Genomic DNA, 22693 nt, shown 5'->3' with positions numbered 1-22693 from the left:
CACACACACACACACACACACACACACACACACACACACACACCAGGATGCTGATTCCTTAGTCATGTGATCCTATTTTGACTGCTATGGTACCTCCTTGCCAGGAAGGATGTTTGTCGATAACTTTATGATTTACTCTTTGGCTCATTTAGGATTTTGCTTAAATGTCTCTATTGGAGAGCTTTTCTCTGATTTCCCTATATAAATTGTTAATAAAGTCTGATTTCAGGGGCTGGAGGAATGGCTTAGTAGTCAAGAGCACTGGCTGCTGTTGCAGAGGACCTGGGTTCGGTTCCCAGCATCCACATGGTGGCCGACAACCTTCTATAATTCCAGTTTTATGGGTCTGACACCCTCTTCTGAACTCTGAGGGCATTTGCATGACACGGGTGCACTTACCTACATGCAGGCAATACACTCATACACAAAATAAAAATAAAATATTTTTAAAAGTTGTTTGTGGGGGCTGGAGAGATGGCTCAGTGGTTAAGAACACTGTTCTTGCAGAAGGCCCGGTTCAAATCCCAGCACCCACATGGCAACTAACAACTGTCCGTAACTCCAGTTCCAGGGGATCCAACAGCCTCTTCTGTCCTCCGTGGGCATTGCACGACACGGTGCACTTACCTACATGCAGGCAATACACGCATACGCACAAAATAAAAATAAAATATTTTAAAAAGTTGTTTGTAAATAAAGCCTGGCTTGACCACTGACAGCTTTTAGCACCTTCTCCTTCCTCTTTCCCTTCTCCCTAGTTTTGTCAAGAGCACCAAGTGCTCCTTTCTTCAATACCTGTGGGGAATTCAAGCCTCATACCGGAGCCATTGAAACCAGTGTTTCTGTTGTCAGACCATTTTTAAGATGGGTCTAAGAGCCACCTCCTCCCTAGAAACGTTCATTACACCCAGACTAAACCCTTGGCTCCCTGTTGGTGTGTAAGGTCATCCATCTTGATATTTGAACCATCTTCCCAGTGTGGGGCCCATGAGGGAACAGCCATCACTTATAGTCCACCTCTGCTGTGTCTCTGTTACCTTGGATTTGTTTATTGTTGGCCTCCCCCACTAAACACGTCCTGAGAATCTAGTGAAGTGTGTGGAACATCACCCCCCCCCCGTCACTCATTCACAAATAGTTACTCCATGCTTGCTTTGCTACTGTTAAAGGTACTGGTGCTACAGAGGTGAATACACATGTTCGGCTCCAGACGGTAGGCAGGGAAGTGTTCAGTAAACATTTGTTAGATGGTGCTACTATTGGGCTGCACATGTGTGAGGACAGAGTCTGGATCCCCAGCACCCACGTAAAAAGCCAGGTGGGTGTGGCAGCTCACTTGTATTTCCAGCACTCAGGAGAGCACAGCGGGTTCTTCAGCCAAGCTGGCCAGCTGGACTGGCTCAGTCAGCAAGTCTTAACACAGAAGGTGGGGTCACCAAGGGAGACCCTGCATATCGATTTCTGCCTCATCCGCACAAACAGATTTAGGAGACCAGAAAATGGAGGAGTTTAGGGTTTAGAAGTAAGAGTCAGAGCCAGACCTGCACCAGGCAAGGACGGCGTCCTTCATCAGGGGACACAGCGAAGGGCAGGACCTTCCCATGGGATGAGGGCATCTGCAACTAAGGCATGGGAGGTCTTGACTTTATGAATTTTACTGAGCACAGCTGCAGGAACTTTCCTGGTGCCAGGGTCTGGTGTCTTGGGTAATTGAAGGTCCTCTTCCTAAGAGTAGGTCCTCAGGCAGGGCAGGTGAGTTATCTGTGGCATTCGGGGAGACAGATCGGCCCCATAAACAGTCTCCTTCACTCTGGGAGTGACCAGTTGACAAGGCTTGAGTAAGGCCAGGCTGCCAATTCAGGGCCAGTTGGCCACTTTAAGGGAATTTGACTTTATGACTTCCCTTAATGGAGCTTATGTCTCTTGCAGTTCATGCATCCTGACATACACATGTGCATCTACACACATACAAACACAGCACACATTCAAATAAAGAGTAACTGGTTTTCTCTGGAGGTAAGATACTAAAAAGAAACAATAGAAAAACAATTTTTTCCAGTTTTGCCTCAAAAGTATTTATTTAAAAATAACACTTAGCAATTTATACTCACAAGACATGTATGTATACAAAGTAAACAATCAGAACACACTATTACAGGATCAGCACTGGAGTTCCTAATTTGCACCTTGATGACATTAGTGAGACTGGAGAGCTGATTTCTGGCTAATCATGAATAGCTGATTTGTAATACAGATGAATATCAAGGAAAATTTCAAACACTACCACCACTAAAAGAATGTCATTTTCTTTTGAAAAGAAAAAAAAAGTAAATTTACTCAATGTGACCATTAAGGAAGTGGAGCAAAGAGATCCAGGGACCTCTACTCCCTCCCCACTCCCATCCTGCCGAGTCTATCTTGGCATCCTGACGTGAGGTTCAGGTTTCAGCAGAGGGTAAGAGGTATGCCTAACTAAGCAGTCTTGGTCCAGGTATGCCTGCCCGCCACCACTGCCTAGGCTCCTGTCTCTCCTACAGAACGGTAGGAGATGTTTTCCTGGGAGACAGGTTCCCCTCCGGCTCCTACCAGGCTTCAGCCTTTCCTTCTCCCAGCATGAGGCTCCTGGGGAAAGCCCAGTTTGTTGGGGTTCATGTCTTCACAGTCTAATAGACGAAGGGCACACACTAGTCACTAAAAGAGTATAGTTTTATTTTTATTTTAGTCTACTGACTGTTTTCCTGCATGTATGTTAAGTGCACCATGTGTGTGCCTGGTGCTGGTAGAGGTAAGAAGAGGGTATCGGATTCCCCTGGAACTGGAGTTAAGGATGAATTTTAGCCACCATGTGGGTGCTGGGAACCAAACCCAGGGCCTCTGCAAGAGCAGTCAGTGCTCTTAACCACCCTACCTAGCCCCAAGACTGTAACTTTGTATCTCTTCGGCAACAACCGTAAAGCCCACTCATATCAACATTGTATTTTGTTGCTATTTCTCTTCTCTTCTTGAGAACAGCTATGAAGGCACAAAGTGCTGACAGGCAGTCAAACAAGAGCTAATCAAACAGTTGCTAAGGTTGGTGGAAAGGCAGACTGCAAACTTGAGTGTGGTTTAGCTCCACCCAAAAAGCAAAGCACTCCCTTGCCCACCAGTGCCATGAACACGGACTACTCTGACTTCCAGAGTGGATTTTTAAAATTCATTGCAAAGATTTAGCAACTTTCAACATTTTACAAACACTGATTTTAATGCCTGGTAAGAATCTACTTAGCATTTATGTAATTAAATTTAGCAATGTCACACAAATGTAAGTTATGACTAGACAGTAAGAATAATCACACGATTATGTCTGGAGTATAAACCTAAGATAAACTCTGCTGGTGGTATAAACAAATGAAACTGGCTTAACAAACGGGAGCAGAAGAAAAGACAATGCCTCAGTTATAGATCTTTGTTCCTGATAATCTCCTTCACATGGAGCTACAAAATAACATGAACACCATGTGGCCATACCCTTGCCTGCTCAAATATCAAAAGAGGAAGAAGAAGAGGAGGAGGAAGAGGAAGAAGGGAGGAAAAAAAGAAGGAGGAGGAGGCGGAGGAGAAGATTTAAGAGGTGAAATGGCTCTTTTGGAATCACTTTCTCAGCGCTGAGGATTATTAAGCTGGGGCATCCCCAGCCCTCTATTGGATTTTGCATTAGTATCAGTTAAAGTGCTGTTTATCCTTAGCTAATCATTCCTTTTTCTAAGTAGGCATCGGCGGATTTAATCTCTTCCAAACAAATGGGTCTCCTTTGGCTGGTCAATTCGGTAGAGAAGCTGTGCAGGTGAGAAGTAGCCGAGATACTCCACCAAGTCCGGAGTGGTGTCGTAGTGGTAGTGCCCACCTTCACCATGGTGACTGAAGAAATGGGTGTGCTCCAGCCGCAAGTCCAGCCCCTAGGACGGCAGACAAGCTGTGAGTGTGCTCAAGCTACCGTTGATTACAGTGTCTTCAAGGGGAGGGAGAAAAGTTTTATCTTACCAGGTTTTTTTATTATTATTATTATTATTTTGGTTTTTGAGATAGGCATTCACTATGTAGCTGAGGTTGGTCTTGAACTCCCAGCCTTCCAACCTGTATCTCCTGAGTGACAGAACTGTAGGATGTGCCACGAACCTAACTAAACCCAGGGCCTCATGCATGCCAGGCAAGGTCTCTACCAGTGAGCGGTTTCTTCGGTCCACTGAGCTGTCTTGTCTCTTAACCAAACAATACAGTCATATCATAAGAAAATCAAAGGATGCAAAGGGTATAGTCATTAGACTGGGTTTCCCTCCCTTCACCGTTTCCTTTCCGTGAGGTAAGAAACACAAGCACTTCCTTGTGTACCCTCCAGAAACTTGGGCTCACTCAAGCTGCAGCTCCACGCTGTTCTGCCTATTGCTTTTTGAAAACCAACAATCCAGCTTTCAGAACCTGTCCTGGCCTAAAGCCGTGGCATTTCGTCATGCTCACACGGTATTCCGTTCAGGGACACGGTGTGCTAACTGACACATTATTTCCATCTCTTCTGTTACTACAAAGTGTTGGCATCCATGACCTTTTAACTAATCATTTTAGTTTTGTATGCATTTACAGATGAATCCTACTGGCTGGGAGGGGCTCAGCACTTAGGACCGCATACTGCTCTTCTGGAGGACCAAGCTCGGTTCCAGCACTCATGTCTGGCAGCTCACACAGCCTGTAACTCCAGCTCCAGGGGATGGTGTCAGTTTTCTCTAGCATGCAGCATCAAACAACACAGCGGGAGACTTGAGTTCTAGTTGTGATTTTATTATTTTAAATTTTATTTATTATTTTTATTTTATGTGTATGTGTGTATTGCCTGCATGTAGGTAAGTGCACCCATGTCTGTGTCGGGCAGTGCCCACAGAGGACAGATCCCCTGGAACTGGAGGTTACAGACAGTAGTTAGCTGCCATGTGGGTGCTGGGATTTGAACCCGGGTCCTCTGCAAGAACAGCCACTGTACTTAACCGCTGCACCACCTCTTCAGCCCCACTTTTGTGTTATTTAATGCCTGTTCCTTTACTTTCTTGTCTCTTGACGGTCTGAATCTGCTCTGCCTACCTCTCAGTGGAAAGGACACCTCCTCCCTCATTTTTCGAGATGATTCCCATAGGCTGTGCATGGCAGGGCATGCCTCTAATCCCAGCACTCAGGAGACAGGCATCAGAAGCTCAGGAAAATCCTTAGCTACATAGGGAGTTGGAGGCTGGTCTGGACAATGCATGAGACCAGGTCAAGAAAATCCAGGGCAGGGGCTGCAGAGATTCACTGGTGAAATGTGTTCTGCACTTGCAGAGAACGAGCTTCAGTTCCCAGCACGTACATGGCAGCTCACAACTACCACCTGAGATTTGATGCTGCCTTCTGGCCTCCATGGGGACCAAGCACATGTGATACACATACATAACACAGGCCAACACTCATATACATAAAATAAAAATAAATCTTCTTTAAAGATGACTTCTAAGACGATTCTCATTCCTAAATAACAAAAACACAAATGATTTCATTCTAAAGAACAGTGAGGCAGCACGATGCCTCAGTGCTTGCAGCCAAGCCTAACAACCCGAGTTCAATCCCTGGGACCACGCTGTAGGAGAGGAGAACCGACCCCTGCAAGCTGTCCTCTGACCTCCACATGTGCTGTGGCCTGCACACACTGTGTGCACATGCACACTTGAACACACACATACAGAATAAACAAATCACTTAAAAATATGCCCCCAGGCGTTATCACTGTGTATAAAAGGCAGACCAAGACTCACCGGGTCTTTGGAGACAAAAACTGGCAGGCAAAGCAAAGGAGCCGTCATCTCATAGAAATGTAGCCAGTGATTGACAGCCTCATCTGAGGTCAGCGGGCAGGAGGAAAACTCTGCAGGCTGCAACACAGATTGTCAAATAGAAAATATGCTGAGTGTTACTGGGAATTTAAAAGTGTTCAGGTAGAATTTCACGCTCCACATTTTGTCCTCTCTTCCACAGTCTACCGACTGGTTTTAACATTAGTTATACACCCTAGTTTTGAAAAGGACTCTGCCTTGTGCTAAGGGTACATCTTGTAGTAGAGCCCTTGCCTACATGTGTGAGGTCTTGGTGTCTATCCCTAGGACAACACCTGCCCCAAGAGAAAAAAAAAAACAAACAGAAAACCCCCACAACTTATCATTGCTGGGGATGTAGCTCAGTGGCAAAGGATTTGCTTGCCTAGCATTTGTGAGGCTCTGGGTTTGGTCACCAACATGGCAAAGGATGAAGAAAAATCAGTAGCTGTTATTGAAATCTTGATTTCTTTCTTAAGTAGAAAAATCTATCCTGGGGCTGGAGGGATGGCTCAGGGGTTAAGAGCTCTTGCTGTTAAGTTCCCAGAATCCACATTGGGGATGAGGGATGAAGGTGGGGTTCACAACTGTTTGTAACTCCACCTCCAGGAGAATCCAGTGCCTTCATCTAGCCTCTGAGGGCACACATATACAAATAAAAATTTTAAAATCTAAGAGAGAAAAACCCATGCTAAAATTTCTATGGAATTTTAATGAAATTTTCAAAACAATTTTGTGAAAGTCTGAGGCATCATACTTCATTTCTAAAATTATAACAAAGCTACAGTAATCAAAATGGTGTGCCTACTGCACAGACACAGACCAAAGTGACAGAGTAGAAAAGCCAGAAGTAAAGCCTGACCTAGGGGTTGAGGACTGCCAACAGGAGTGCTAGCACCACCAGTGCAAATGAACCTTTTCAGCAAAGGGCATGGGGAAACCGAATACGCACATGGCAAAAGAATGTTGTACTCTCTGTACCATATATGAAAACTGTTTTCAAAGGGAGCCAAGATCTAATCTAAGCTAAAACTTAAGAAAAAAACAAAACAAAACAAAACAAAAAACCCCACAGGGGAAAGGTTTTGTGACACTGGAATTGGTCATAACTATTTGAAAATTTAAAAGTTCTATGGGGCTGGAGAGACAGCTCAGCAGTTATGAGTGTTTTGCGTGCATGTTTGTATGTGCACGTATGAGTGGACACGCGAGCTACAACCACCTTTCAGCCATTGTGAAGAATCCTGCTGTGTGCATGGTGCAAAATCTCCCTGTGCCTCTGCGTTCAGCTTTCTGACTGCGTGCTCACAAGGAGAATGACGAGATTGAGATGAGTCTGTGTTTAGCACTTCTCACTTTTTATTACTCTGTGTACCTGGGTGTGTGTGTGTGTGTGTGTGTGTGTGTGTGTGTTCGTGTGTACACACGCCCACAGCACACATGTGGAAGTCAGAGTCAGTTCTCTCCTTCCACCACGTGAGTCCCACTTATACTGGCAAGCTGGTCTCACCCCTTTGGGCCCCAGTGCTTCTCAACCTCAGCCTCTGAGTGACTGGGTCTGCAGGCCCCTGCCGCTGCACAGACTGTAAGATGTGCTTATTAACCAGGTCTTCTTTCCCCCAGAGCACCGTTATTTAGGAGCAAAATCTTCTGTGTTTAGTTTCAGAGTCTGCAGTGACAGAAATTAGACTTGCCTGTTTTTGGTGGAGGAGGCAGGCGGGTAGGCAAGTACTCCCCCGCCCCACACCCCCAACAAGAAATTTAAGGCTATACCTGCATTTATCTTAATCTTAAAATCAAGCACATTGAAAAGGAAGTCTAATACATTGACATGAAAAAAAATCACTCTACCTAGACATTATCTCTCAATATAATTTATGGTATTGTTTGTCATTTAATGTTTTTACTTTTTTTTCGACACAGGGTCTTGCCATGGAGCCCAGGCTAACCTTGAAATCTTAATCCTCCTGCCTCAGTCTTCTTGAGTGCCAGGGTTATAGGTGCACATCACCCTGCCTGGCTGCTGTTTAAATTTTAAAGTAGTACATTCATAGCAAAATGATTTGTTCAGTGTGTCTTTGAAGGCAGAATTCCTAATACACTTAGGAATCCTAAGGTCTTAAGCATGTGCATGTATCCATGGGCATGTATCCATATGTGTTCATGCAAGCCAACACAGAGCCCTTACCATGATGTGGGCCTTGACTTTTCCCTTCTGTACGATGAAGGTGCCTCCCATCCCCACAGGCTTGTTCCCATAATGCTTCTCCAGAGTTTGCCTCATGCAGGTCACAAAGTTGAGCTGTCCGGTTCTTCTTTTGACTTGCACCTCAATGACCTACGGAGGAGTGGGCACAGCCGAGTAAGCTCTAGAAGTCTATGCGGATTGCCACCACAGCTGCCGCAACTAAATATTCTTGCCTGCTCCGTGACCAGATCCCAGTTGAGGTGTCTCAGTCCTCATGTACCTTAATTACACACACACACACACACACACACACACACACACACACACACAGGCATAAAGAGATTCTCTCACATGTACACGGAGGCATATACGGACTCACTCTTTCTCACACACACTTTAGTTATATATAATTTTTATAACTTCAGCAATCTTACTCATGAGCCCTTGAACTGAGTTCCGTTCTGAATGCTAGAGACCATTGCCGTGTATGCCAAAGTGGGAAAAGTTGGGGAATTATCGCCTTACAGAGATCCACCTGGTACATGGGCTGGAGCGGTTCAGATGACCTCACTTGGTATAGAACTCCAGACGAGGCTCCCCTGTGGCATCGGCACCTTTTTCTCTATCTCACTTCCTATTAGCTGAAGTAGCCGTCTTCACTTACAAGTGGAAATCCTCACAAATGCTAACACTGGAATCGAGCTCATTACTTCTCCCTCTCTGGCTGTTCTCATTTCCCCCATTTCTAGCACGATGTTGTTGGTCAGAAATAAGTATCTGTTCACGACCTGTGGTGTCTGAATGAGGATGTCCCCATGGGCTCAGTGTCTGAACACTTGGCCCTCAGCTGGTGGGTGGTGGTGTTTGAGGAGGTCATGGGGCCTTTAAGAGGTGGAGCCTTGCTAGAGGAAGTTAGTCACCGAGGGTGAGCTTTGCAGGTGCATAGCCTCATCTTACTTTCTGTTCTCTCTCTGCTTCCTGTGTGTGGATGACCTGTCCAACCGGCTTCCTGCTCCTGCTGCGCCCTCCCCACCAAGATGGACTCTGCCCCTCCAGAACCATGAGCCAGAACAAACCCTCTCTTCCTTAAGTTGCTTTTAGTCACGGTATTTTGTGTCAGCAACGGAAGAGCAGATACTGCACCACCTACAAGCAGACAGCATCTATTTGCTCCAGCAGAGTGCCTTAACGGAAGTGAGAAACTCCTAAATGAATATCTTATTACCTTTCAGTTACTCAGAAACATGTCCTGACTAGGAAATATTCTTAACTTTGGTTTTAAGGAAGACTTTGAGCCTGCCTGCACTATTCTAATTTTTTATTAACTAGCTTATATAAAAGCTTTGACATTGTTACTTCTGCTTCTCTTAGGAAAACTATCTTTGGGGTAGTAAAAACTCAAAGCTTTAGCTATCTGAGACACTTAAAGAATGCTGTATTCTTATGGGCAAAGTCACCTTGCCAGGTTGGCCCTCGCTGGCAAAAAGATTAGCCAGTAACGCACACCCAAAATCATGGCCTCTTTGGCTATACTTCTCCAGCAGACATCCTCCATCTGCAGGGTTAACACGGGCGAAGTAACTTCCGTTCACAGGATGGCTGTGCTCACTTTCTGTTTGAACAATTGGCATAAACTGAAAAGAAAATAGTGTCAATGCAATAAAATGTTTTTTTCAGACTTTAAGGTATTTCAAGTCTTTATAGTCGCATATTTTTGTGGCACTGGGGATTGAACCCAGACCTTCACTCATGCTAGGAAAGTGCCCTCCAATGACGTACATTCCTAGCCCTTACTTCAAATCTTAATAATAATAATATCATTCCCTAGTGCCACAAAACAAACAAGCAAAAATGTTAAGTATTTAATTTTAAATTACAAAAAACAAAAAGCCCAAACAGGAAGAAAGAGTCATGGCTTCGATCTTCAGTGCCCCCCCAATTCTCAAGCTTGGAAGCCTGATCCTCAGTTCAGAACTGTTCAGAAGTAAGACCTCTGGAGGCTCTGACCTCACGAATGGATTAATCCATTTATGGCCTTTAATGGACTCTGGGGAACAGGTGACTCTCCCCTTCCTGCAGTGTGAGCAGCTTTGTCCTGCCATGTGTGCCCCACAATGTTTTATTACCCCACAGGTCTAGAGCCCTGGGGCAAAGCAGCTGCTCTGACATCAGGAGCAGAAAGCAGCCTTTGCAGTCATTTTGTCACAGCTATGGGAATCTAACACAAAGACTGCATAAAACATTTACAATCATTTCCTTTTCCTAGAGACCACCTCTCGCTGTCAGTCAGGCTGAGCTGTAACCCGCTATGGAGTCCAGGCTAGCCTGGAACTCATAAACTCGGGATCTTCTGGCCTCATGCTCCTTGGAGCTCAGATGAGTGTGTGGACCACTGTATCTGGCAAAATGCCTTCTTTGAGCTCGTTCCACACTCAGGGAAATCCTCCTGCTTCGACCTCTCAAATGTCGGGATTATAGGCCTGAGTCACCATGCCTGGCTCAAAATGTCTAATCATATATTTTAATACTTCTCTCTTGAAGAGTAAGCAAGTTATTTCATTACAAGAGAACTCATGTGACTTTTGATTAATAACCCATCTAAAGAGGTTTAAGTGAGTGGGCAGCCTGAGGCTTGTCATCAGGAAATATGAAGAACATGGCATTTCACTAGCATATGTCATGGGCAGCACTACTATATTTAGTCTAAACGGCATAAAGCATGTTAAATATGTTGTACACAGAATACATGTCATGCACCAGTACTAGCCATTAACCCATTAACTCTTTTTTATTTTTTTTATTTTTGAGACAGGGTCTCCCTGTAGCCTGGAACTCACTATGTAGACCAGGCTGGCATTGAACTCACAGAGATCTGCCTGCCTCTGACTCCCAAGTGCTGGGATAAAAGGTGTGTGCTACTATGCCTAGCCCTAACTAGTCATTAACTTAAAAGTAACCACTGGACTACCCTGACTATTTCTTGCTATTTTATTTCTAGGATGGATCCATTGGCTCACTCATCTCCAAATCTAAAGCTGCTTTCACACCAAAGCAAAGATTTACAGAGAAGTGGAGGGGCCCTATGGTAAGAAAGAGCGAACCTCGCTGGGCATGTGGGGGACTCTAATTCCAGCACTGAGGAGCTGGAGAAGGAGGACTGTGAGTCTGAGCCCAGCTGAAACTATCTCAAAACCAAAAGTGCATGTACACACACACACACACACACACACACACACACACCACACACCCCCTACAAAAAGTATCTTTTAGGCTGAACCCGGTCCCCTGAATTCTGAAAGTGAGGACTGGTACTCCATTACCACTGGCCCGCCTAGTGTACTCTGTAGTGCTAATCTGGAGAGACCAACCACTTATACTTCACTCAGAGTCTCACTATGTAGGTTTGGCTATCCTAGAACTGGCTACATAGACCAGGCTGGCCTGGAACTTACAGAAATCTGCCTGCGTCTTGCTTCCTGAGTGCTGAGATTAAAGGCATGAGCCACCACACAGCTAAAATAGGTTCTGACAGGGCAGTAAAAGGGCAGAACTACACCAAATGTCAATCAGTAAAACATGATATTACACACATGCTGACCTCAGAGTTGAACCCGAGGGTTTGGAATGGGCCCGCCCCTGCTCCAAGAATAAAAGCTCCAGGCAGTTTGATCTTTCTTGAAATCTCATTCAGATCGTAAACCTACAGAGAAGAAAATACTGATATTGTACATGCCACTTTCCTGATGTTTTTCCCTCTTTGGTCTGTTTGAGACAGGGTCTCCCTGTAGCCCCAGCTGGCCTGGAACTCACTATGTAGACCAGGCTGGCCTCGAACTCACAGAGATCCACCTGCCTCTGCCTCCCAAGTGCTGTGACTATAGGTGTGTGCCACCACTGCTGGCTCCTGATTTACTTTTAACAGCGCGAAAGCTTCCTCGATTGCCACACTGATCAACAGTCCTCTAGTGACAAACAGGAATCACCCCGTTTCTGCAGTCTGCGTGAATGGAAGAGTAAAAGCACACTTACTTTTGTTCTGTTTACAAGAGGCATTAAGTAAGGCACACCTCCTACTTCTGCAATTCTGGTTTTCCCACAGATGCCTATAAAGAAAACACAAGCCATCTTAAAAGCAGGCAAACATCATTTAAGTGTGAAATTTCAGAAGATGCTAATTTATTGAGAACATATGTAAGAGTAGAACATATGTAGAGTTTTAGAACTTGCAGAGATGGGATGGTGGATGCAGCCGGTGCTCCTGACCTGTTCTGTTGTTTCATGTTGTGTTTTGAGACAGGGTCTCTCTGTAGCCCCAGCTGGCCTAGAACTCACTATATAGCCCAGGCTGGCCTCAATCTCACAGGGGTCCACCTACCTCTGCCTCCTTAGTGCTGGATTAAAGGTGTACAGCATCATACCCAGTGTCCTGTTTTAATCAAGTCCTTGACATCGCCACCTAGTGCAGCTTACCATGGCTGGTGGCACCAGGCCACTGCAGGCTACTGGGCAGGTGAGGGCTAGAGCTGTACCCTTCTACTAACATCCTCAGTAATTACTAGAACACAGCTAGGTACAATTTGGGAGAAGGCACTTATTTTTTTTTAATATTTTATTTATTGTGCTCGCTTCGGCAGCACATATACTAAAATTGGAACGATACAGAGAAGATTAGCATGACCCGTGCACAAGGATGACACGCAAATTCGTGAAGTGTTCCATATTTTTAAAAAAATTATTTTTATTTTGTGTATGAGTGTATTGCCTGCATGTAGGTGCACCCATGTCATGCAATATCTGCTGAAATCAGAAGAGGGCGTCGGATCCCCTGGAACTGGAGTATGGACGGTTGTTAGCCACCTTGTGGGTGCTGAGAATCAAACTCAGGTCCTGTGCTCTTAGCTGCTGAGCCATCTCTCCAGCCCTGAGAAGGCACTTTTTAAAGCAGAGTGGGAATAATTATTTCTTGGTTGAGAAAAAGTCTTGCCAGTGTTATGTCAGCACATTACACAGCAGAGTACATGGACCTGCTCTGTGTCTTTTGCTACACAGAGGGCAGAAATCTTACAGGCGCCATTGGAGTTTGGAGATTAAGAAAGTTTTCCATGGAAAGAGCAGATGATCCACAGACAAGAGCTGCACTAGGTGATGGACATGATGACGTGAGGATGCAGCAGGGCACAGTGGGAGGAGGTCAGACTTCTGAAACAGCCCTAGGAGCACGTGAGGCCAACTGGGGTTGACAGAGTTCACTTCGCCTCTCTCAGGCTTCAGTTCTCCGAGCAACAAGTTGAGCTCAGGCTTGCTTTGCAAGGTTGCCATAGAATCAACACATCTAATCCAAATGTCTGTCACACTGAGAGTATTTTACTCAGCCAATATTCATTTCCTTGAAGGATTATCAGTATTTATGTATGTATGTATGAATTTATTTAATTTTTGGTCTTTTTTAGTCAGGGTCTCCCTGTAGCCCCAGCTGGCTTGGAACTCACAAAGATCCGTCTGTCTCTGCCTTCTGAGTGCTGGGCCTAAAGGCATGTGCCACCACATCTGGCAATTGGGTTATCAGTATTTAATAGAAGAATCAAACATAAGCCTTAAAAAAAAAAAGATTTATGAGGGCCAGAGAGATGGCTCAGTGGCTAAGAACACTGGCTGCTCTTGCAGAGGACCTGAGTTTGGTTCCCAGCACCCACATGGCAGCTAACCATCTGTAACTCCAGTTCCAGGGGATCTGACGCCCTCTTCTGGTATCTGCAGGCACTTTATGACATGGGTGCACTTACATACATGCAGGCAAAACACTCATACATATAAAATAAAAATTATTTTAGAAGATTTTTAATGGTGTGTATATGTGTGTGTCTGTGTGTGAGTGTGTGTGTGTGTGTCTGTGTGTCTCTGTATCTGTGAGTATGTACATGTGAGTGCAGATGCCTACAGAGGTCAGAAGAGGGTACTGGATTCCCTGGAACTGGAGTTCCAGGCTGACGTGGGTGTTAGGAACTGAACTCATGTCCTTTCATGAACAGAAAGTTCTCTTCCCGCATAGCCATCTCTCTAGCCCCTATTTACAAGCCTTTTAAGATTGTTTCTGATCTTGAATAAATACATAAAACCAAAAATTAAAGAAAGTTTCCATAAATCACTTGGGAAATTAAAAGCAAAACTCTTGTAATATCAAGAATTAGCCTGCCAGAGACCCACAAGATGGTAAAGGCCCCTGCCACCAAACCAGATGATCTGAGCTTGATTCCTAGACCCCACATGGTAGAAGGAGAGAACCAACTCTACAAAGTTGTCCTCTGACCTCCACACACACCGTGCAATGTGCATACATATATACAGACAGACACAAAATAAGTTAATGTAAAAAAAATGAATTAGGCTACTGAGTATCTGTATAACCAAAACCCCAGGGCTTGAGAAGTATCTCAAATACCATCTTTTCACACAAGGTGTAAAAGGAAATCTGACCAATGTAAGAAAATAGTGAGCTAAAAATGAAGCAGGACTGAGCCTAAAATCTGTAATGGAAGCCTCTATTTCCAGGTGAAATAATACCGGCTTCCGAAACAGATTATGACTGAAAACCAAACACATATTTAGATAACCGCATACCTTTTACAGGAAAGGCAAATGGTTCCTTAGTCAGATCAGGGCAGTCAACCACGGAGACCTGGGCAGCAGCAAAGTTCTCCTTTAGCCCCTTCTGCAAAACTAGCAAAGACCCGGAAAAGGGTTATTTACCTTAGGTGAAAGTCTGGCCACCACATAATAAATTCCTTCCAATTTTCTTTGCTGCGTTCACAACCTAAAGTCATAAAAAAGGGGACTGGAACCCAGGACCCCAGTGGGCTAGGCACATGTTCTACCACTAAGCTATACTGCTAATTAAGAAATGGTCTTACTGATGAATATATTGGACTTTGACACAACAGAAGCTATAATGGATGCTAAGAGTAAATGCCCATAGTTACTGCCCACTGCAGAGAAAGACTGCACAGGGTGAGGGCTAGCTTCCCTTGCTGGGGGTGGGGGCTGGTTCAAAGGCCTTCTGAAAGGATCATAAGCCCCAGCCCCAGCGAGGGCTACCGAGAAAATGCTCAGCCAAAGCTGCAGAGCAGAGACTGCACGGCTCCACTCTAAGTGTGTCAGACACAGGTAGTGCTCCGGACGGCAGTCTTACAGCTGTATACACGTGTGTTACTGAAAACTGTGTATTTGAGATGGTGTGTCTTCCTGTGGGTGTGCTGTGTCACGACACAAACACAGAAACACGCAGGTGTCCCAAAGCTACAGAGAGCCACCAGCCTCTGCCTCCAGAGTGCTGGGATTAAAGGCGTGCGCCACGACGCCCAACATGTCCACAGTATTTAACTCTGCATCATGCAGCTCTGCTCAGTATGAAGCTGGCAAGAGCCTAGACATGTTCACGACAATGCCTGCTTCCAGAGTACAGAGGGGCCACCAGTCCTGGGGGTGGGAACAGAAAGGACTTTGGGTTTATCTACACTCATCTTTTTGTTGTAATTAAATATTCATACCTGCCGGTGTGGTGGCACAGGCCTTTAATCTCAGCACTTGGGAGGCAGAGGCAGGCAGATATGTGTGAGTTGGAGGCCAGCCTAGTCTATATAGTGAGTTCCAGGCCAGCCAGGGCTACATAGTTGAGACCCTGTGTCACACACACAAAACAAATCCCACACCTGCATGTCCATATGTAGAAAGTACTGATTTTTTTATATTATGTGCAGTTTTCAGAGATGATAAAGATTTTGAAATAAAACAATTTCCATTTTGTTAAGATCAAGATAAAATAAATGTAAATGTCTATACCATTGTAAAAAAAAATCATAAATGATGAGCTTATTTTTTATGGAACAGAATTTTGCACTTTTTCAATAAAAACAAAACAGATACTGATATGGAAAATACTGTATCAGAAGTACCACTTTAGCCAGGCATGGTGGCACAGACTTTTAATCCCAGCCCTTGGGAGGCAAAGGCTGGTGGATCTCTGTGAGATCGAGGCCAGCCTGGTCTACATGGTGAGTTCCAGGCCAGCTGTCTCAAAAAGACAAACCTCCCCCAGACAAACACAAACAAAAAGTATCATTTCCATAAGCTATAGACATAAGTAATTAATAAAATCTTAGTGTTCCTGTAATCTGTTTCTTTGGATAGTCTTAGAAAACCCACAGTAACGTGTTACCTTCAGCAAGCTCCTCTAGACTTGGCACATGAAGAGAAAACTCAGCACAGGCCATCTCCTCTTCAGCAGCAAGGCCACGCACACAGCAGCTGCTGGCTAATTAACCAAGTTCACAAGGTACTGGGAGCAGTCGCTGTTCTGGAAATGAATGCTGGAGTTCAGTTATGTGAGGAGGGCCAAGGGCACTTTGGCTTCTGTACCCGAGTTCACTTATGTAAAGGGAGCAAAGTGCCCAGCAATTTCACTCACAGAAAAGCAACTGCAGCTTCCAGCACGTCATGGTGCAAGTGAGCAGTCAGCAAGAGACCTCTGCCTGCCTTCCTCTCCTCCCTCTCCCCCCGCCCCGCCCCCGGCAGTGCTGGACATAGAACCCAGGGCCTCATGCATGCTGAGTGCTATGCCCTGTTCAACACTGTTATTTTAACCTTTCAAACCAACTGCTAGGTAGCCAACAAACCGAGAAGCTGCATGTTATGTCCACCTGTGCTGGCCTATCTTGAATTTGTTCTTTTCTCCTCCCTTTCATGTTTTTTCTTGCAGTGCTGGGGGTTGGGCCAAGGCTTCGCGTTAGGAAAGCACTCTCCCCTGAGCTATGTACTCAGCCTGAACTGCACTCTTTTTTTTTTTTTTTGAGACAGGGTCTTTCTGTATGGCCCTGGTTGGCTTGGAACTTGCTGTGTAGATCAGGATGGTCTCCAACTCATAGAAATCTACCTGCCTATGCTTCCCCAAAGTGTTGGGATTAAAGGTGTACATCACCATGCCCAGCCTACCTGCACTCTTCTAATAGATGGTCTAAGAATATGGTCTTGAAACACAAGGTACATACTGGGATTACAAATAAGTGGTTATAGATAACAGTCTGTGCCTATACTGTTAAACACATAAAACATACGATATATGATATATAGCAACACATACACAGGCGTTAATAGATCATTTGTGTTTCCTACTCTAGATCTGACATTTAAGCTAAAAATTAAGTTTTTAGACTATCATTTAAAAAATTTCTTTCTTTTGGTCTTTTTGAGACAAGGTCTCCCTGTAGCCCCAGGCTGGCCTTGAACTCACAGAGATCTGCCTGCCTTTTCCTCCCAAGTGCTGGGACTACAGGTGTGCACCACCAAGCCCCGCAGTATCATTTAAATTAAAAAAAAAAATTCTTACATTTAGTGTGTGTGTGCATCTGACACAGCACACATGTGAAGATCAGAAGTCAGCTTGGCCTCCTGCCAGGTGGGTCCCAGGAGTTGAACTCAGGTCATCAGTTGGTGGCAAGCACCTTTACTCGCTTAAGCCATCTCAATGGCTTCGTTATTATTATTATTATTATTTAAATATAGAACAAATATTATTTTTTAAAATATTTTATTTATTATTTTTATGTATTTGCGTGTATTGCCTGCATGTAGGTAAGTGCACCCGTGTCATGCAATGCCCACAGAGGTCAGAAGAGGCTGTCGGATCCCCTGGAATTGGAGTTACAGACTGTTAGCTGCCATGTGGGTGCTGGGATTCGAACCTGGGTCTTCTGCAAGAACAGCCAGTGTTCTTAATTGCTGAGCATTCTCTCCAGCCCCAGAACAAATATTATTTTAAAAGTAGATGTCAGAACAAATGAAATGCCCCAAATTGGTCATTCTACTAAAGAAGGGGGGGCGGGAGTTTAATTATCATACTATAAGATATGCTGCTAACTCTCATTTGTCTACATTGGAGTCGTTCCTTTTATCTATCATTTTTATGAAAGAAAATTTTAGTTACTAATTGAGATGGAAACCTATGGAATGATTAAGTTCTGAAAATCAAAGTTTTATCTTAATTTACAAATAAACATACTTTTATGGTAAGCAGTTTTAGTGTTCAGCTAATCTGATAGTGTAACCAATTATAAATTATATTTCAAAAACATGGAAAGTCTGCTTTACAGAAAATGGATAGGCATATGCAGAAATGAACACTTAACTTCCCGGGTTCAGGTGATGAGCTGCACAAGCACAGACTGAGAAAAAAGGAATGTGAGAAGAAAGGGAGGTGTTGGGTGGGCGTGGGGTGGTGTCTCGCTCCAGGTCAATCACACCATGGGACAGTCAGAACTGGCCAGCTTCTCAGAGCACAGCTGGCGTCCTCTAAGCACTGTTAATGGAACATCTCATTAATCTGAATAGTTTTAAACATTTAAACATGCTAACCCAGCAAGTGAAAGGTGAGACAGTGTCTCTGTGTGGACCCTGCTGGGCTGGAACTCTGCTATGTAGGCCAGACTGGCCTCAATCTCACAGAGATCCACCTGCCACCACCTGACTATTAGTTCTATTTTTTGTCTTTTTGAACCAGGGTCTCCTTGTAGTCCCTAGAGCTCACTATGTAGATCAAGCTGGCCTTGATCTCAGTGATCTACCTGCCTCTGCCTCCCAAATTCTGGGATTAAAGGCATGCACCACCTTGCCCAGCAGTATTTCTATTTTTTTTTAATTTTTCTTACATTTTAAAAAAACTATGTATGCACGCACCTGTGCAAGTGTGTGTGTGTGCCACACAGCTCATGTGTGGACATCAAAGGATAATTTGAGGGAGTCAGTATGTGGGTCCTGGGGACCAAACTCAGGTAATCAGACTTGGGGGCAAGTGCCTATACTTGGTGAGCTATCTTACTGTCTGGGATTTCTACTTTTAACTTTTTATTTTTTTGGTCTTTTTGTGACAAGCTCTCCCTGAAGCCTCAGCTGGCCTGGAACTCACTATGTAAGATCAGGCTGGCCTGTGCTCACAAAGATCCTCCTGCCTCTGCCTTCCAAGCACGGGATTAAAGGAGTGTGCTACCATGCCCAGCTGGGGTTTCTCTTTTTGACAATACTTCCTAAACACATATCCTCCAGGAACATGTTATTGTGTACATTTAGCATCTGACATTTTCGTTCTTTGAAAAAAGCCACGGGCCTTCCCCACATTGTCCAAGCCAGCCAGGACTGCCTGGGCACACACCCTCCTCCTGCTTCAGGAGGGGACAGGTGGCACTCACGTTAGTCCTTCATCGCAGATCTCATTGTAGTCATTTAACACTTGACAAGCTGCTTGGTCTCTTAAATAAGATATAAATAACTGAAGATGGACTGTTGCTATAACGACATTTCAATGAACTTAAATGTATTTTTCAATTGAATAATCCATAATTGTTTAGAAGGCATCTTGATTTTACTTGAAGTAATCTCAGATATACACCTGTATGCATGTATGTATGTACACAGACAGGTCTCACATATTCTTATCGGGATCTCCCTGGTGTCACCGGTTCATAACATTCTTTACTAGGCAACCAGGAAATACCTCCTTTTTTATGAACGATTCAGAATTTTGCACAATGAAGAGTCTATTCATTTATTATTGCTTTTTTGGTCTGTTGTTTTGTTTTGTTGAGACAGGACTCACCATGTGGTCCAGGAACTTGAAATCCTTTGGCTTTAACCTCCTAGGTGTGGGGAACCACTTGTTTACTAGCACATCTGGCCTCTGTACATTCAGTACACACTATGGAAAATTAAAGCACTTTTGACAATCATACTTTAGCAGAAACAAGAACTCAAGTTAGAGTCAAATACCTTCCGTTCTAGTGTGTTTCTCCATTGCTGTGACAAAACACTCTGACCAATACCAACTTGGGGAGGAAAGGATTTATTCAGCTTACATCTCCCAGATCACAGTTCATCAGGGAGCCCAAGGTAGGAACTCAGGGCAGGAACCTGGAGGCAGGAGCTGAAGCACAGGCCATGGAGGAACGCTGCTTACTGGCTGCTCCCCTGGCCCCTGCTCAGCCTGTTTTCAATACAGAACAACCTGCCCAGGGGTGGCATCATCCACAGTGGGCTGGGCCCTCTCATATCACTCAGTAATCAAGAAGATGCCCCAGACACAGCCACAGGCCAGTCTAATGGAGCCCCAGTTGAGGCTTCCTCAACCCAGGCGTGTACACTGAAGCTATCCAGCACACTTCCCAATTGTTATAACTCTGTTTTTAAAAGAAGGTCAGTCTGTTTGTCTGTTTGATTTCCTTACCAAAATAGAAACAAAGTCTGACCATGGCAGCTTCAGCATGAATAACTGGTTTAGAACTCAGATGTTCAGGCAGGCCTGCAGTGTAGATAGTATTACTATGCCTGCGCCCAGGACCTAGAGGAAGGTGGGGCCGGAGTTGAAATAGCAAGGGAATGGTTTCCATGTATAGTCAGTGACTTCAGAACAGTCTTGAGTCAAATAAAGCCAAATAATATTTACTTTCCTGATTTAATTGGTGGGTGTAAGGCCCAGAAATGGGTTCTAAAGAAGGGAAGAACAGGGACAGGTGGCATTTGGGTAAGAGCTGCCTAGACACAGGGAAAGGGATAGGCTGACAATGGCAACCTACCAGATACATCAGAAACTCTGCTACATGGTGGGGGTATGGTGACACATGCCTTTAGTCCTAGCACTCAGGAGGCAGAGACTAGTAGTTATCTGTGACACCGAGGCCAGCTGGTCTACAATGCAGTTCCAGGCCAGTTAGAGCTATGTGGTAAGACAGAGTCTCAAAATAACCAAACCAACCAACCAACCAACCAGACAGAAAAATGCACGTCTGAGACAGACAGTATTATCCTCATTTCACAGGAGAGGAAATAGGCTGGAGTGAACACAGAATTTACCCCAGATCACTGCTAAGTGGCAGAAACAGAATTCAAAAGCACTCAGAGCCAGAGCTATTATTCCACCCCGCACCTTCAGCTGTGAAGAAGCCACTAAAGTGAGATCAGAGGGATCCTACGGCAGTCTACCGTGATCATGTCTAGCTAGCTTCTTCCTACTAGACTGGATTCTTTTTATTTTATATGCATGGGTGTTTTGTCTGAATGTTAAGTGCACCCCTGCTTGAAATGCCTTGGAGGCCAGAAAAAGGCAGAACATGCCCTGGAACTGGAGTTAAGGGCTTGTCAGCTGACAGGTCGGTGTTGCAGTCAGTGCTCCTGAGCCATCTCTGCAGCCCTGGACTGGACTTCTAATGCCTTCCAAGTATATGGCACACAATAGATGCTAATTTTAGCTTCATCTATTTATGAAACATGGCATATGAGACTGGTAAGGCACAGTCACACAGGATTAGCTTATTCATGTATCTGCATATATCACACTGCACACTCACATTGTCTTTTTTTTTTTTTTGGTGGTGTCTGGGGCTGAACTCAGGGCGTGGCATATCAGGCAAGTGCTATACCACCAAGCTACAGCACCAGGCCAATAACTTCATATTTGAACTTTGTTCAACTGAGGTCACAGGGTAGTGGAGCACGAGCAGGACCAAGGTGGCCCTCACCACATGGTGCCACCCCACTGACAGGTGCCGGTAATGCCCCATTAGACTCCTGGGGCATTACGATGTGGAAGTTCACGAAGACGATGCTGCTGTATTCCACAGAATGTTGGCAAAAGGCATGTTTGTATAAGCTATGAAATACGAACTGAAATTTCAGCGATACTGCAAAGTTAAATGTTCTTGCTATATTTGAAACTGACTATACACAATATAAGTAAACATAATAAAATTTGTGCTTTTCCTTTACTTAGAAAACTTCGGATTCTGGGACCGGCTCTTGCGGGACCTTTGGGGGCACGCCTCCTCCTGTGTGCACCGGGACCTTCACACTGCTCACTGTGCACGGGCCTTCCACACTGCACGCTGCGCCGGTCCTTGCGGTGGGAGGGTGGGCTTGGGTGCAGCAGCACACGCGACCACAAGACGGCATTGACTAGGAGCTAGGGACAGGCAGGGGCGGATCACGCATGATGTACGAGGTTGAACACGGAAAATAATCAACTTGAGGGAAAACCCGACCCACACCAAACTGGTTCACAGCGCGCCCTCCCGGTTCAGGTCAGAGACCCGCGCCGTCCGGGAGCTGAGCTCGGGCGTCGGGACCGGGTGCAGCTTCCCGGGCTCCCCCTTCCACTGACTCCCCAAGACCTCACCGTCTGACGCGGGGAGACGCGACACCGCGCTTTGCGGAGCCGGAAACAAATCTGCCTCCGGGATGTCCAGCGTCCGTGACGCGCCCTGACCCCGGAAAGTCTTCACACGCGCCGGCACGTCAGCACTCCGCTCGCGCAGAGCTCCCGGGCCCAGGCCGGCTGTCAGTGCCCGTCCCCCACCGCCCCGCCCCGTCCCGTCCGACGCCCCGCCCCTCGGCCTCGTCCCCGCCCCGTCGGACGCCCCGCCCCTCGGCCTCGTCCCCGCCCCTCGGCCTCGTCCCCGCCCCTCGGCCTCGTCCCCGCCCGCCGCTAGGTGCTCACGCGAGATTTAGGTCCCGTCATAGGCCGGCCGCCGCGTGGGCCCGACCTTTTTGTGGCGGTGGAGGCGCAGGCGGCCGGTCGCGGGTCCCGTCAGGCCCGGCG

The 22693-nt window shown here is 45.5% G+C and overlaps 1 protein-coding gene and 1 non-coding gene across 5 annotated transcripts; one reads left to right on the top strand and one right to left on the bottom strand.

The window, feature by feature from the left end:
* Positions 1-2055: 2055 nt before the first annotated feature.
* Positions 2056-22429, bottom strand: CUNH11orf54 (chromosome unknown C11orf54 homolog). Of its 4 annotated transcripts, XM_029558677.1 has the most exons (11): positions 22271-22429; positions 21865-22057; positions 19703-19801; positions 16274-16411; positions 14680-14778; positions 12091-12164; positions 11660-11761; positions 9519-9695; positions 8062-8211; positions 5817-5933; positions 2056-3938 (listed from the first exon to the last, which is right to left on the bottom strand). In XM_029558677.1, the coding sequence occupies exons 4-11, from the start codon at positions 16326-16328 to the stop codon at positions 3765-3767; spliced, it is 948 nt and encodes a 315-aa protein (XP_029414537.1). In that variant the 5' UTR covers positions 16329-16411; positions 19703-19801; positions 21865-22057; positions 22271-22429; the 3' UTR covers positions 2056-3764. The 4 variants fall into 4 exon arrangements, with proteins under 4 accessions (XP_029414537.1, XP_017651099.1, XP_029414538.1 ...); XM_017795610.2 differs by lacking the exon at positions 19703-19801; XM_029558678.1 differs by lacking the exon at positions 21865-22057 and having other exon boundaries at positions 22271-22424.
* Positions 12680-12786, top strand: LOC115068470. The gene has a single exon (XR_003847816.1). It is a non-coding gene; the product is annotated as a U6 spliceosomal RNA (small nuclear RNA).
* Positions 22430-22693: the final 264 nt, after the last annotated feature.

The sequence above is a fragment of the Nannospalax galili genome, unplaced genomic scaffold, assembly GCF_000622305.1.
Source record: "Nannospalax galili isolate Female #2095 unplaced genomic scaffold, S.galili_v1.0 scaffold469, whole genome shotgun sequence".
NCBI classification, from domain to species: domain Eukaryota; kingdom Metazoa; phylum Chordata; class Mammalia; order Rodentia; family Spalacidae; genus Nannospalax; species Nannospalax galili.
The sequence above is the reverse complement of the archived record's forward strand: the minus strand, read 5'-3'. Positions and strand labels throughout refer to the sequence as shown.